The sequence below is a fragment of the Haemorhous mexicanus genome, chromosome 6 (assembly GCF_027477595.1).
Source record: "Haemorhous mexicanus isolate bHaeMex1 chromosome 6, bHaeMex1.pri, whole genome shotgun sequence".
Lineage (NCBI taxonomy): Eukaryota > Metazoa > Chordata > Aves > Passeriformes > Fringillidae > Haemorhous > Haemorhous mexicanus.
The window spans coordinates 20,307,125-20,322,697 of record NC_082346.1 but is presented as its reverse complement, the minus strand read 5'-3'; the positions used below and the strand labels follow the sequence as shown (position 1 = coordinate 20,322,697).

General features: G+C 47.2%; 1 protein-coding gene across 15 annotated transcripts in view; it reads left to right on the top strand.

Moving 5' to 3' along the window:
* CRACR2B (calcium release activated channel regulator 2B) overlaps positions 1-15,573 on the top strand; it is a 46,433-nt gene that overhangs the window by 26,510 nt on the left and 4,350 nt on the right. For 13 of the 15 annotated variants that reach the window (XR_009486902.1, XM_059849124.1, XM_059849128.1 and 10 more), the window contains 10 exons: positions 157-247; positions 376-468; positions 3,383-3,570; positions 4,228-4,299; positions 4,730-4,784; positions 8,696-8,775; positions 11,097-11,391; positions 11,562-11,703; positions 11,933-12,014; positions 14,362-14,476. Coding sequence is in view for 13 of the 15 variants with exons in the window: in XM_059849124.1 (XP_059705107.1) it covers positions 157-247; positions 376-468; positions 3,383-3,570; positions 4,228-4,299; positions 4,730-4,784; positions 8,696-8,775; positions 11,097-11,391; positions 11,562-11,703; positions 11,933-12,014; positions 14,362-14,476 (1,213 nt within the window). In the remaining 2 variants the exon portion in view is untranslated. Of the gene's footprint in view, positions 1-156; positions 248-375; positions 469-3,382; positions 3,571-4,227; positions 4,300-4,729; positions 4,785-8,695; positions 8,776-11,096; positions 11,392-11,561; positions 11,704-11,932; positions 12,015-14,361; positions 14,477-14,553; positions 14,646-15,340; positions 15,456-15,573 lie in introns of all 15 variants that reach the window. The other 2 variants (XR_009486903.1, XM_059849125.1) reach the window with 2 other exon arrangements.

Genomic DNA, 15,573 nt, shown 5'->3' with positions numbered 1-15,573 from the left:
ATGGGTTTGCTCTGCAGCAGTCCTCACCCATAACATCTAGTCTGGTTAAAATCCCACTCAGTGCCACACAGCTGTTGGTAGGAATCTGTTCCCACCTTCCTCTTTCCTTTCTGTACTCTTTTTCTCTCCTGACCTGCGTGCACCTGTGTTTTGTAGGAAGGAGTCAGATCATGATCGAGAAGTCAGGTGCCTTTATGAAGAAATGGAGCAACAGATCAAAGCAGAAAGGGAGAGGCTGGTCTGCCAGGTACTTTTCTCTCTCTCTTGGCTTGAAGGCAACCTTCCTTTGTTCTGAAGTAGAGGTGGTGGCTCATCTGGCCAAGGAACAGCTCTGTGCTGGGTGCTGTGCACAGCTCTGTGTCTTTACTTCTGCAGGAGGCGCTGAGACACGACAGGAGTAACCTGCTCCAGAAGGAACTGCACAACAAAGAGCAGGAGCTGGAGAAAATCCTCTACCGCCAGAAGAAGGTAATGGGATCCGAATCCTTTCTAACAAAGCACATCCCCCTCTGCTTCTTTCTGCTCAGGCATTTTCGGATGGAAAATGGTGTTCAGCTGCTGAGGGTTTGGCACTAGATAATTTGGCTCTAGCTAGTGAAGTCCTCTCCTGTCTCTGAAGGTGTTGAAATGGTTTGTCAAATAATTGGTTTGTCTTCAGCTGCAATGCTGTTCTGTGAATGTTTTGTTCATGCATTTTCTTATCTGCTCTGTGTTCCCTTGGCACAATCTTCCTATCAATTGTACAATGCTGGCAAGGAACATGGGGTAAAAATTTGAAAGTTGTGAGTTTGAAGCTTTTTCTGGTGTGTAAGGAAGATGTGTGTGGACATAAAAGAGCCAGATTTCTCTAGTTTTTATATTCTGGCTACTCCAAAATGACCCAGAGTGAACAGTTCTGTGACACTTAGTGAGGTGCACATTGTATACTTGCATTTGGGCACTTGATGACATTCTGATTGATCAGTCACATAAAAGATCAAAGCACAAGCTTCCCTTTAGCCTGCCATCCCCAGCATGGAAATTTGTATGGATGGTCCATTCCAGGTGTCTTTTTCCTTGGTGTCTCGAGAACTGAGATGTGGCCCCCAAAGAAACAAGTCATGGCAGGTACCTGCAAGATGCTGAAGACCAGGGGTATCCCAGTTGGATACCCAGCTGTGATGTGGATAGAACAGGACTTCTCCAAAATCATCAGCTCATTGTCCAGCAGCTGGAAAAGCCAGCACAAGTGAGGTGCCATCAGCAAGGGTATTGAGAATAACACAGAGGATGTGGTTTTACTGCTGCCCACATCTTTGATGTGCCACAGTGTGTGCTGTTCTGGTCTCCTCTGATTCCACTGTGTCCTTCTCAAGTATGAAGATACAGAGTGCTAATATTATTAAGAAAATGGAAAATTTGCCTTAGGAAGAGAAACCAGGAAAGTCTAGACTTTTAGGTTTGGAGAGAAGGAGACTGAGGGAAGATGCATGTGAGATTTATGAACTCAGAAGTGATGGATAAGGTCTACACAAAACTGTTATTCCTCAAGTCCTGCAGCAGCAAAGGTGAGGGACACTCAATGAGACCAGTATGAATTTGATTTACAAGAACACACTTCTTTATGTAGAGATCAGTGCTGGACTTTTGGTCCCAAGAGGCAGGTAATATCAGCAGTTCAAAAATGAATTGGACAAACAAAGAGGCTTGTAAATATTCATTGAAAGGAAGAATAGTCAGAGATGTGGCCTGTAGCATCCCTAGTCCAAGGACCATAGATGGGAAGGGTATGTGAAGGGAAGGAACCATAGTTAGGAGCTCAGGCATGCTCTTCCTAGGTAGCATCTGCTCTTGCTGAGGGAGAGAGTAGAACACTAGAGCTGCATGGACACTTGCTGTCACTGAAATAGTCAGCTCTGGTGCTCTTAACGGAGGCTTGTACTGAGCTGCCTGGATAATCGGGTCCCTCTTGTGGCCTAAGACCAGTACTGTGAGGGTGCTATTCTACAGCATTGCTTCCAAGGACAGACCAAATAAATGGGAGAGTTGAGCGTGATGGAAACTTTTTAGGGAGGGGCAGGTTGCTTTATTTAAAGCTGATTTCTTGGCTTATTGAAGGATCCGAAGGCTGTAAGCAGGGATGGCTGGTTTTCAGTCTCAACTCCACTGCTCAGCACATGTAGTCTTGCTGAAATATTCCCCAGTGTCCACAGGAGTGGGGGACGCCAGGCAAAGCTGGGTGTGGCTTGCCCTTCTAGCCTCAGTGAGGAGAGAGGTGAGGCTGTGTTTCAAGGAACCTAGGAAACGTCAGATCTAGTCATTCCTGCTCTTGACAGCTGTACGTGTGTGCTGGCAGAGAGGAGGGTAGCAAGAAAAAAGCATTTTATCTTCTGCCATGGTGTGCTGCTTTATTTTTCTTTTGAGAGGGAGAGAAAGTAGGCTGAGAGAAAAGGCAAGCTGAAGGTGTAAATGTGGAGGCTGACTCTGCCACCTGCTACCCCGATCAGACCTGATTCCTGGTGTTTCTCTCTAGTTATAAGCATGGATTGCATGCCTTTATTTTGGGCTGTAAGTTCTCATGTGGGTACTGGAGTTTCTGTGTAGCAGCAGCTTCAGCAGAGGGCCCTGGTTAGCTGGTGTGGCTGGCTAGATACTGCAGTGTCACCCTGATCCCTCTTGGAATGCCCTTCTTGTCATCTGAGAGGGGCGTCTTTGGCTGCTACATCTGTCTGTCTCTTTCTCAGACTATGCCAGCCATTTGTAAGGAATTGAGTCACTGGCTGAGTACATGGCAGCAGGCTTTGAACTTCCCAAATCAGGCTTGTTAGTTGTGCTTGGGGCTTGTGCTGCCTAGAGTGCCGCTGCGCCCCGGTGGCACTTAAATTACATGTCTAGCCCAAGGTCCTCTCTCTAGCAGGCCACCCAATCACTTCACTTTCCAGGTGTAGTGTGAAATGCCCCTAGCACCTCAATATATCCTCCTTTCAGCTGCTATGGGCTCAGGAAGCCCCTAAACTAGAGGATGCACTTCAACAACTCTGCTTAATAAGTCCTGACAGACACAACCCTGCTCCCACCCAAATTTTTCCAGTCCTCCTTTGACCCCCATTTGCACTCTGAGTCCTACAATGTCTGACAGCATCAGGCTGCTCCTGCTGCCTGAAGCAGTTCCTCAGCTGTGCCTAATTGCATTGCTTCATTCCCCAGTGCTGACACCATGAGAGAGAATTCCTTCCAGTTCACCTTCTCGATGCCACTGGTGGCTCTGTAGACTTAGGGTTATTTTACCCCCTTCTGCCTCACTGTTTGCATCTGCTTTTTCAGCTTGTTTTTACAGTTGTGGTTGTAGCACAAACCCCATCCTCTGTGTTTAACCCTTCCTCTTCCTCCTCTCCTATTGCAGCTGGAACATCAGCTGCAGTCACTGAACTCGGAGCAGCTGGAGACGCGCGTGCAGAACGAAAGGCTCCGGCACCTGAATGAAAACCTGCTGGAAGAGCTGGAGAAAAGCAAATGGGAGCTAGAGGCAGTGAAGGGACAATTACAGAAGCTCCAGAAAGAGGCTCAGATTGAGCAAGAGCAGAAGGACAGGTGGGAAAAAACAGGAAAGGGGGAGTGTTAGGGCAAATACATGGACAGAGAAGGAAAGGTGGGCAAGCAGTTAATTAATAAGTATCCCTAGTTAGGAGCCTTGGTCTCATTAGAAGATTCCCTGTCATATTTTGGGGACTAGAAGAAGCATCCCAATGGTCTTTTGGGCCTAAATAGAGAGTGATACTGCTAACTCTTGCCTACCTTCTGTGGGAAATGAATATGTTCTAGAAAATCAGTACAAAAATACAGATGTTCCTCAGCCCTAAAGGAGGCTTCTAGTTCACCATCCCCTCTGTAATGTTCGCTTTAAAGATCATCTTCTAATCAATTCTGTTTCCATTTCTGGGTTAAATCTAATAATGCCTATATAAAACATTGAGAGATTTCAGATCCAGATGGCAGTGAGCATCCTTCCCATTTCCAATAGCTGAGGAAGTGGATAGGATGAGTTACCTGCTCTCATGTTTGAGGAGAGCAGGAGAGCTCTGGTACAACCATCCGAGCTCCCAGAACAGTGCTGCTTCCTCTGAATTCTCCTAAGCATAAGGCATGCTCTTGTCTTTGAGAATACCATGAGTGCCCCTGAGAGAGGGATGTTTGTATTTTCTCTCCCATTAATTTATTTCCCCTTATTTTAAAATATCTTTTGCCCAGGGATGTGTTTAGAGTCTCCAAGAACATGCAGAAAGAGAAACAAAGCCTCCTTCGACAGCTGGAGCTCCTCAGGTGAGAACTGGTGAAGGCTGGAGGGAAATGCTGAGCTCTTATGACTGTAAAGGGCTGAGGTTTCAGCACTGTGCTCATTTCCCCTATGGAAAGCCACAGGATTGTATTCAAGCAGTGTTTAGACTCTGCTTGTTTTTCTAGGTCCAGACAGAGTTGTGCAATTTGGCCAGCTCTGGCACATTACAGGCTATGTTATTTCACGAGGTAATCCCTCCTCTGGAGAAATTTAGTCTTTCCTGCTGGCTAAGGCAACCATGTAGAGCCCATGACCTCGGCTGGGATACATGGAAATCCCGACACGTCTGGCTATAAACAACATCTTTATCTCTGTTCCCAAGCTCTCTTTCTGTTCTCACTTTCAAATGTTGGGGTTTACTTAACTTTTGACAAGCATCTCATTGTGTCTTTCCTGTGTCTTCCTTTGGAGCAGAGAAATGAACAAGAAACTTCGAGATGAGCGAGATGCTTTTGAAGCCAAGAAGCTGGTTAGTCTAAGAAAGAAAACCTTAATTCCCAACCACCCTCCTCTCATCTGCTGCTGTTGCTGTCACCACTTGGGGGCCTGTCACTTCCACGGGGGACAATGACAAGAGCTCTCGGGGCCTGGTGTTGTGCTTAATACAGACTTTGCAGCGCCTCTGTGTCCGTGCTGGAGGCAAGCTCTGCTGGTTGCTGCTGCCAGCTGCCTGGGTTTAACCCAGGGCATGTTGGCTGGGGACTGTCACACAGCCCTGTGCAGGGCTGCAGTGGGTGCTGCCTGCTGCACTTGTGGGGTCTGTGTGTTGTGCCAGGCACTGGGCACATGCAAGGAGGGGAGAGAAGCTGGATGCATCCTGGAGCTGGGTGGTGAGGAAGAAGATGGATTTTCAGATATGCTGCTGGCTGACTGGGCATGGAGTGGTACCAGGAGGGTTTTGGAGTTTTTCTGACCCCCTGAGTTTGTAGCAGGTGTTTTCGGAGGTTCCTCTTGGGAGCTCCCTATTCCTGTGAACTCTGCTGGGTGCAGCAGTGAGCCTTGTGTCAGAGAACTAGGAGAAAGCAGGATCTCTCTCATCTGGAACTGTCAATCTCTGGCCTTTCCCAGGCACCCAGATAAGCACAGATATGTGGTCTATTTTTAATTCTTATTATTTTTTCATTATAAAGCTTTTGTGTTCCCAAATGTTGCTTGCACAACTGCTCTGCCCTCTTGGACCCATCCTTGCCACCATGTCTTTGCCTGCTCTGGGGTCATGCCCCACCTGAAGATCTGGAAGTAGGTGACTTGCTGGGAGGACAGTGATAGGCTGTGAAAGGCTGCAAGAGCTTTTTTGGCTGCTGTGTAAATGACTCTGGAAGGAAACACAGGGATTGTGCCTGTACGGGAGGCAAAATGCCCTGTTCAATCCAGAGGTTGGAGTTCTCCAGGTGGAGACCATATAAAATAATGTCAGTAACAATTTTGGATAGAGGTGAGGTATGTTTGTTTCTAAAATCTGGAAGATTTTTTTTCTTCAATCTTCATTTTTAAAGCTGCTAGCTATGTGGACGTACACCAGAGCTTCCTACTCCCTCTTGGAATAGCCATGAGCACAGTCACTCTGTAGCAGAGTCCAGAGCAAGCAGGCAAAGAAAATGGTTTCTTCTCTTTCCATGTGTTGTGCTTCATCAGCTTGTGGGATCCTATGGGTGGGCAGGTGGCCTCTGGAGACCACAGCTCACATCTGTTCCTCTGTGTGCGCAAAGCTTGTCTGCTTCTCCTCTGTTCTCTTCTGCTCCCCTGCTAAGACCTGCTGCTGCAGGTGGACCCAAGAGAGAGTCACAGCACAGAGGGGCTGCTTTCTCCCTTCTCCCAGCACTGGCAATAGGGAATGAGGCACAGGGTGAGCTCCTACCACCACTGCTCATCTGGCAAGGCTGTGTCTTGCTGGGCAGTTGAAGCCTGTACTGGAATAAGGTTTTTTCCTTTGGCTGCTCTCGTTTCAGTCCATAGGGAAGCAGGGCTCCAAGGGCTTGCAGAGATGCTGCTATCATCATACACCTGCAGAAGGTCTGCTCCCCAGCTGTCTCACAGTAAGGGAGGGTGAAAATGGCAATACTTCCCTGCAGAAGCAAAGAGTCCAGCCTTCTGATGGGGATCCCTAGTGTGTTACACACTCTCTGCCAGAGACTATCAGTGCTTTTACAGGCTAAAAAGAGTCCCAAGGCCTTAATACTCTCTTTTAGTGCTGAGAAGAGTTATTTCTGTGAAATTAAGGTGTGGTGAACAGAGGTTCTTTCATAGCAAAGATTTTGAAGTGGTTGGTAGGAGGAGTTGGGCTGTATGTGGCTGATAGCAACGCAGTCACTGCTCCTTTGCTCTTCTCAGTTCCCAGCTTAATACCTTGCTCTTCATAAGAGTTTCTTGCCTTGCCAGGGTGAGCAGACCCTGGCCCCACTGCACTGTGGGGTACTCTCTTGTCCCAGGCAAGAGAGGCTGGGTCACAGATAGGGATATGTGGCTATTTCTGTCAATGTGCAAACCACTGATGGGTATTTTTAAGACCCAGGGGTTGCAGGTTCAGTTTCACACCCATGACCCATCTGGCTGTGGAGTTATGCTTGTATGCTTTATGTTGACAGAGCAATTTCATGTCTGTTCATCATGAAGAGTGTTTTGGTACTTTGACTACTTTTGACCTGTATTTTTATTTCACTGGTAAACCAGAATCTTTCCCGTCCAAAATGCTTGTACATGTGCTGTTGTGGAATCCTTGTCATCATGTGTTACACAGCTGTGATGTCGCATCTGTCCCTTTATCATCCTGGTGGAAAGCCAAATGTTACACAGACCTGGCAGGCCAATAAAGCATGGCAGAACCAATGGCAAAACATGCCCCATTGTTCCTCCTTTCTCACCCAACTCCGTGCTCTGCAGGCTGTTCTCTCTCCAGGTAAGGTGGTGGCAGAGCAGATTGTGTGGGAGTCCTTTTTCTCCACAGGTGACTTAAAGGTTGTAACTCAGCTCCAGTGGCCTGTAACACAATTTCCTCCTTTTGTGTGGCTAGAAGGTGCCCTCAAGTGAAGCTGCTCAAACACTGAAAACTTCCCCTTCTGTCCCTGCTGGAGAGCCCCTGGTTGTCTGTAGCACAGCCTGGCTGTGTTAACTGGACTGTTGTTATGCACCTGGAGGTCATTGGCCTTGGGAGATTTGTGCTCCACCATTGTGAGCCTCTCAGTGCTGGATTGTTTCTGTGGCTGGAGATGTTCTTTTGAACATCAGTTTCATGTGTAAAAAATGTTTTGTTCTTTCCCTGCAAAGCTCCTAGTTGGGTCAGGCCCTCTGTGGACTCTGGAGTGTCTCCCTTTGTTAGACTGCATTGCAGCAAAGGTCTTCATGGGAATTCTGACCAACAGAACAGCTTCCTAATTTTTTTGCCTTTTAAAATAAGCCTTCAGTAAGGATTATTGAAGAAATAAACTTTGTAATCCCCTAGGCTGTGGGAAGCATGAAGGAAGGCCTGTCCAGAGCTGCCTGCAGGTGTTTGGTCCGTTCAAAACTGCTGAGAGAGGCAGATCTGGCAGACTGCAAACCCTTCTTCTTCCACCTTTCCCCCAAAAATAACCAGTAAGGACGTGTTAGAAATCTTCAGATTGGCAGACTGAATACCTCTCCCTTTCCCCTAGTGCCCATGTGATGGGTACCTTTCCATGCTGCCTCTCACTTCACATTGTGTGTGTGGCCAGAGCAGTGACTCTGCTGGGAATGGCAATCCTGCTGTATGGGGGGAATAGGGTTGGGAGAGAGGTTGTCCTGCTTTCTCCTTCTCTGAAGAGCTGGTAAATACTGGCTGCAGGAAGTGTCCATTCTGTGGTAAGTAGGAGGAAGGCATGGGGAGGGATGTTGGTGTAAGGCAGAGCATGTACATCACCCTCTGTAGAGCTGCCTCCTTCCTTTCCTGTACCACCTCCTTCCTTTCCTGTGGTTCCTGTGCAGCTCTAGGTGAGTACAGGTTGAGGAAGGGTACTAGTGTCTTCTGAGGAAAGTGCAATTGGTCTGGCCTACAAAACATCAGCATAAGAAAGAGGCAGGTGGGGAAAGAGATTCAGATGTGAGACCAAGTAGAGAACAAGCCAGAAAATAAAAACTCTGGCTGGCTAGAGGAAGAATTCAGTTTGGGACATCACCATTTTGATGGATTTTAAAGTGAAGGAGAAAGCAGCAACAGTGATGGCTTCTTGCAGGAATTAAATTATTTGGACTGAGAAAAGCAAGCCCTGTGCTCACCTTTTTCAGCCTTCCAGTGAGGCACTACCACTGCATGGTGTGGGGCTGCCAGGGCTCCAGCCTTGCCTCCCCAAAGTGCTCTACAGAGGTGGGAGAGGTTGAATTGGGGCTGTAATCACATTCTTCATTCCTTCTCTTTTCAACTTCCAGGTGCCTCAGAACAAAAATCCCCTGTTGAAGAAAGGGTCAGTGCTAGGCAGTTACCTGCTGGAGGACAAGCCTGTCAAACGGTTAGATGGGTGTCTGTGTCGTGTCCATGGTGTCAGTCCGTGCCCACTGCAGTACCCTGTCAGTCAAGCTGTGTCCTGGCTCTGGTTCTCCCACCTTGGTGCTGGCTGGTTTTGGGAGTGAGGTGGGGTGCAGCTTTTCTGTGCCTTTAGCTGTCTCTTGGCATCAGGTGGTGTTCGCTCAGCATGAAGCTGAGGATACTGTTCACTAATTTCCACAGGGAGGTGGCCCTGCTGCTGCTTATGCCTGCAGCAATGGGGGAGCAAATCTAAATATCACCAGAAGGTCTGGGACTGTTAATGGGATGGGAGTCACAAAGGCTCCCTCTTTCTGAGTCAGACAACTCTGTTGAAATGACTGGATCAACTCCCAAGTGTGCCAGTTTGTCCTCGGGCACAAATCCTGTCCATTGGTGCCTCGTGCCAGAATCCATATCTCTGGGGCATGGGAGAGGGCAAAAATTGCACAAGGGTTGGGTTCTTTCTGGCAGCTGAAAGCCTCAAGGAGAGGGCCTGGCTCCAGGTGGGTTCATCCTGCTCATCTCCCTCTACACCTATGCAGATGCTCACCTGGCACACCAGTCTTCCCTTCAGCCAGGGCAGGCCACTCATCTGTGTGGCCAAGGCCTTTTCTTTTTTTCCTACTCTGCATGCAAAATATACAACGACCTGGCTTGGAGCTGCATCTCGCCTGCAACTGCTGGCCCCAAACAAGTTTTAAAGGCAGCATGCTCCCCTGTTTCTTACCAGGTCTCTGCAGAAAGTCCCATTGCTCCTCAGTTTCTCCTGGTGCCAGCCAGAGACACAGGTCTTGGCTCGGTTTCTTCCAGCTTCAACTCACCCTTAATGCTTGCAGTTCTGGTAGTGGCATTTAAGGATTTAGGTCAAGGCTTCTTGGCTCATGGACTTATGGAAAACCAGGTAGACTCTGGAGAGGGCTGATTCTTGAGCCCAGGGTAGGAGGTTGCCTGGTGAGGTCTGAGGCAGAGCTCCTTCATGGTTGTGTGACTGGCACATTCTATCCATTGAATCACATAACCAGGTTTTCCCATCTTCCTACCCACTTATTTCTTGCAAAGATCCTTCTAGCTGCTACTGGAATAAATCTCCTGGAAAGGCTTAACAGCTGGAGAAGTTTGGCAATGAAGGTGATGAGAGAAGGGGAGAAGTAGATGTTTGCCTCATTTCTGTCCCTGTGCTGTGTCACACCACATTGCTTGAGAAACATGAAAAGAAATCCATTAGATCTGGGGTCACTGTTCACAGGTTTGTGTTTGTTCCTTTGCTCCCACTAAAGAGGGTCTTGAGACCCCTCATTGTGTGATTTTGCCAGCCCTGGGAGATGGGCATCATTCCCCAGAGCCTGAGACTGTGTGTCCATTATCAAGGGGGAGGAGTTCCAGGTGGCCTGGCTCTGGACTGGCATTTGTGGCAAATGCAGGGAGGACAGCCAGCAATGTGAGCTCCCTTTCATAGAAAAAAGAGTAGGCATGGCAGCACATGCATTTTGCAACCCAGATGAAGTGTGTTTGCTGGAGTGAGAAAGAAGAATTGTCTGGATTCCTGCACAAATAGAAAAGTTGCAGAGGGAGGTGGGATGTTGTGCCTCTGAGGAGACTGACTGTAGTACGCTCTGGTCACGCTAATTTCCTTCCAAATGCTGGACAGTGAAAGGAATGGAGACATCTGTGCTGGATAAATATCTTCAGCTTAATTTTAGGTCTTCTCATTCCTTCCCCAGTTCTTTAACCATAGAAAGCCAGTGATGCTGTCTTGCTCCTCAGCAAGAAGTTCAACTTCGTTATTTTAGGTGTTCTTTTGAAGGTTGTTGCTTCAACTACCACATCAGCTCTACCCCCAGTGCATCAGCCTGCTCTTGTGTGGGCACAGTCTGTTATTTCTTTTCATATGATATTTAGTAACAAAAATACAGGGGTAATTATTGCTTCTTCTTCCTTTTTCTTCTTTTTTTTTAATTGGGATTTTGTTTTGTATATTTTGCCTCATTTTTTTACTACTGGGGGAAGCAGTAGGCAAAGAATTCTTGAAAACCCCAAAGTGGCAATTTTTATTAAAATTAATTAAATATTTGTCAGCACATGAGAGTATAGCACAGCTCTGGTGAGCTCTGTCTCTCTTTCTCTAGGGGAGTCACTGAAGCCTTGGTCACAGGGAGTGTGGGGAGTGAATACACAGAGTTCCTTTGAGAGCTTCATATACACTAATTGGATGGCAATGGTTGGTTGGGAATTTGCAACCTCCTTCTTTCCTTATGTCCTCCCCCCCTCCCACCCTATCTGTGCTGCCTGTGGACTTTAATACAGACAACTGGCCTCTGCGGACCCTCCCTTCACCTTCCCAGTGGACGTGGCAGTGGAAGAACCCAACAGAAAGAACTGTAAATACTTCCCAGGCAATGGGGTTTGGATGAAGACAGGAGAAGAAGGCAGCACAAACTTTGGAGAGAACAGCAGAGATGAGGAGAGATGGCCCTTGGCAGCAGATCCTGAGTGGTTTAAGATGACTTTGAAGGGTGACTCTGACTGCAGAAAAAATGCAGATGGCCTAGATGCTGCTCCGCTGCCTCCCCGAGCCCAGCCTGTTGGCACCGAAACCAGGGTGAGTGCAGTTACCTGGGATTATTCCTCAAATACCTGCCAGGGTTGGGGTCTGACTCTCTTCCCATCAAACTCCAGCTCCACAGATTTACAGTGCAGGGGTCCACTCCCTGAATCAAAGCACTGCCTGCAGCTGGGCTCTTCAACACTTCATGCCTTTCCCCATTCTAGCTCCAAGCACTGGAACCAGCCAGCTGTTCTCCAGATCGCATCTTTAAAGTGGTGTTTGTGGGGAATTCCGGTGTTGGGAAGAGTTCCTTCATCCACCGCTTCTGCTATGACAGGTTCTTGGCTGAGCTCAATGCAACCATTGGTAAGTAACAGGGTGCCTGGTTCATCTGAATGAGGATGGTGGGAAAGGCAGCTTGGGAAAATGCTTTTTTGCCTGTATTATAGCCCAGCTAGAGGGTAAAGATGGTCTCTCTCCCAGTATTGAATCAATCTTGCAATTTCCCTGAACTAAATGGAGTTTGTCTGGACATTGTAATGGCAAGCTGCTCCCTCCCCATCCTACCTCGTAATCATTGTTACCTTCCTGACAGGTATCGATTACCAGGTGAAGAGTCTAATGGTGGATAACACCCAGGTTGCCTTACAGCTGTGGGATACAGCTGGACAAGAGAGGTAAGCGATTTCTGCCGGGCTCAGTGCAGGAAAGGGAAAGAGTGCACGCAGCTGGTTTCTGTTCGTGGGAAAACTATCAGCTTCAGAAGGACCAGACAGGTCATGACAACTATTCCCGTGCTGAACCTGCAGCAAAGGTCTGTTCCAGAGATTTCTAGAAGCTGTGACTGTGAAGCAGGGCCTGGGAAGATCACTCTGATGGTTGACAGAAAAGTAGTTTTCCATGTGCCTGACCTGCATGCTTGTGGCTCCAAGCAATCTGTCCACAGATGTATGTCATGGGGGTTCAAAGGGTGGAAAGGACTGTGAACCTTTCCAGATCTGATTCAGCTCTCAAAACTGGCTGAATTAGCATGACCTGTGGGGAAGGTGATTTGAACTACCCCTACCTCTGTCAGTGAGGCTATTGGCTGCTTTCACTGTCCCTTCTGCTGACAGACTTGTGGAAGTGATAATCCCTGGTAGAGGGGTTGTGCAGCGTTCTGTGACAGTGAACACTTGCTCCCCATTTTGAAGCCCTCTAGTTTTAAAAACATGGGATATCTCTAGATATTACCAGCAGTGTTGGTGAGGACAAGAGTAGTAGAGGACACATTTGACCCTTATCTACTACTAGAGATGAAGGCCCATCACTGGCTCCATGTAAATTACATTTTATGTAGGATATAATTCAAAGCTTAAGATGAGAAGCTATTTCAAGAGGACCATGAACCTCAAGGGCCTGACAAAAATAAGCACTGGGTGTTTTGAGCTAAATATATTATGGGGGCAGGCCTTCAGGGGGCAGCCAAGGTCATGGGAATATTCTAATCCTAAACTGTGCCAATGATGCTGGCTCAGGCAGCTAGACCATGCAGAGCTGGTGGGAATGTTTTAAGTAGGAGTATCTATTGAAAAACAACTCTCTCTTCCAAAATTAGGCTTCATGCTGAAGAAATAGTTATTTCTGAGGGGACTCCTGTGGTTATTTTGATGCTGAAACTGAGCGGTAAGGGGAGTTGCTATGACATAAAATGTGACATTTTATTGAGGCCAGATTGCAGCAGAGGCCAAATTCAAGATATTGTCTCTACAGAAGGACCTTTACCACATGCCCCTGCAGCACTAGCAGGTCTTAGATGAGTACCCACAAGAGAGAGCTTGGCTCAGTGCTGATACCAAATAGGAGACTTGGGAAGAAGAAAAAGCCTTTTCTTCTTCAGGAGGAATATTCTAGAAGTGCTCAGTTGTAAATATCTAAGGAAGAGGTGGAAGAACCCCTTGGACCATGCAAGGAGATCTCCTTGGTGACTTCCCTGAGACTTATGCATGCTACCTTTGATGGTTCTTCTGGAGCACCTTGCTGGCAGTTCCAGAGGTGCACCTTGATTGCCAAAGATACCGTCTGTGCTTTCTTGGTTGGGTAGGTGCCAGAATATTCTAGTGAGAAAGAACAGGCTTCAGGCAACTATCTGAAGAGTACAGGAGGGTAACAGCTGTAGATTTTCTTGGCTTGTAAGAAGAGAGTTTGTTGTCCTGTGCAGGGCTGAAATACACAGCTCTCTAGTGAGATCTCAGGACTTTTGTTACATTTATTAATTCACAAATTACATTGTTAATTCTATCAGTTTGCAACAATTGCATTGTTAATTCTATCAGTTTGTGGTTATATCATGGCTCTGTCACAAAGTACTTACAGATTCTAAGGTTGGGGTTTGTTGTTTTGGTTGTTTGGTTTGTTTTTTTTTGTTTGGTTGGTTTGCTTTGGTTGGAATTTATTCACAAAATATGAGCCTGTGGTTTTAAATGGTACAGACAACAAAAAGTAGATGTCTGGCAGATTTTTTTCCTGGAAATTGTGTCTAGCTTCTGATTTTTTATGTGTAATGCCATTGGTTTACAGATTGAATAGTGGAAACAGACTGTACTGATGCTGAGTTCTTAATTGCTGTTTTGGCAGCCCTGGGGAAGGCATTACGCATGCCTACTTTGTACTGTGGTGCAGCTTAGTCTGCAGATTCTTCCAGACTATAGAGAAAGATCATGTTTTCTCCACCAGTTTCCCATTTAATAGGAAATTACCTTTTCCTATCCCACCCAAATAGATTCTTCTGCTTCTTTCTTCCTGACCTGCAAAGGTCTTCCTTCTTGCTTTCTCAGCACCACGCATTTGGCAAGATTCCTGCCTGCCCACGGCTGCCTGGCCTGTCTCAAAGGCGCAGGGATCTGTCACCTGTGTGTAGACACCAGCCCTGAGGGACACATCACGCACGGGTGCTGCCAGGCCCTGCAGAGAGCCTGCACTGACAGACAGACAGACAATCCCACCCCGTGGTTCTGAGGGTGCCTTTGCTTTGTCTGGGCTCAGGTTTCGGAGCGTCACCAAGCAGTACTTCCGGAAGGCAGACGGGATCCTGGTGATGTACGACATCACGGCCGAGTGCTCCTTCGTGGCCGTGCGCAACTGGATGAGCAGCGTCCAGGTGAGAGCGGGGCCTGGCCTCCAGTGCTGCTGCTGCTCCCTTGCTCCAACAGTCTGCCTGGAAGTGACATTTTTCAGTGCCCCAGGAAGTCCTATTGACCTTGTGAAGCTGAATTCCCAAAGGAGATGCCTGTGCTGGTCAGTTTGGAACCAGAGGCTTTGTGTCGAAGGTAACAAAGCCAGTGGTAGCCCATTAAGTCAGGGAGGGCTGTTTCTGTGGCTGAACGTGGTGGGACCTCCCAAAACAGTAGTGTGGGTTTGTAAGCAGCCCGTGTGCACTGGCTATATCTACTAAATGTGGTTACATCCCACCTGTGCTCAGGCAGGGAGATCTCTTGGTGTCTGGCCTATACACAGGAAAGGGAGGTGGTTCTTTTTATTTCCTTTTTTAATTTAAAATTTGGTAACAATGTATCAATACTGTTGGGTTCCCCCCCCCCCCCCCCCCCCCCGTCTTTTATTTCCAAACACTCACTAAAAGCATTTATCTGTAGTTTATATCTTCTTGGGGACACAAAAATACCTCTCTTTATAATTTAAATTAGTTGTGTGTAGATGATAAGAGGAGAAGGGAAATTTTCAAGGGCAGTTTTGTTTTGATTGTGCTGAGTCTCAAAAAACCCAGGTCTCAGTGGAATGAGTAAGTATAGGTTGGAGGATTCTAGCACTGTTAAATTCCACAAGCCTGTTGGGGAAAAAAACTAAATGTTAAGATCTTCAAACCTCACCAGCCTCTGAAAATCAGGCTCCTTTCAGGGGGAAGGTTAAACTGACTGCACAGAAAAATCAAACCTCATGAAATTTATATATTTTAATCTCTGTCATCTTTTCCTCTCCCCATCTGTGTATTTATTTTGTTTTAAAGCTGTTCAGATTCTGTATGCCATCCAGGGCACTTGAATGTGGAAATAACTTTGAGCCTATTCTTACTCTGACCATGCTCTAGTGAGCCACTGGAACTATAGAGAGTTTGACCAGAGGTAAGGGGCTGCAGAAATTGCCTAGGAGTAACAGTTCCCACAGAGACAGCTTACAAGGGGTGAAGGTTGCTTAACTTGTTTGGCCAATGGATTTTCAGCAAGGGATCACTGAGTTTAG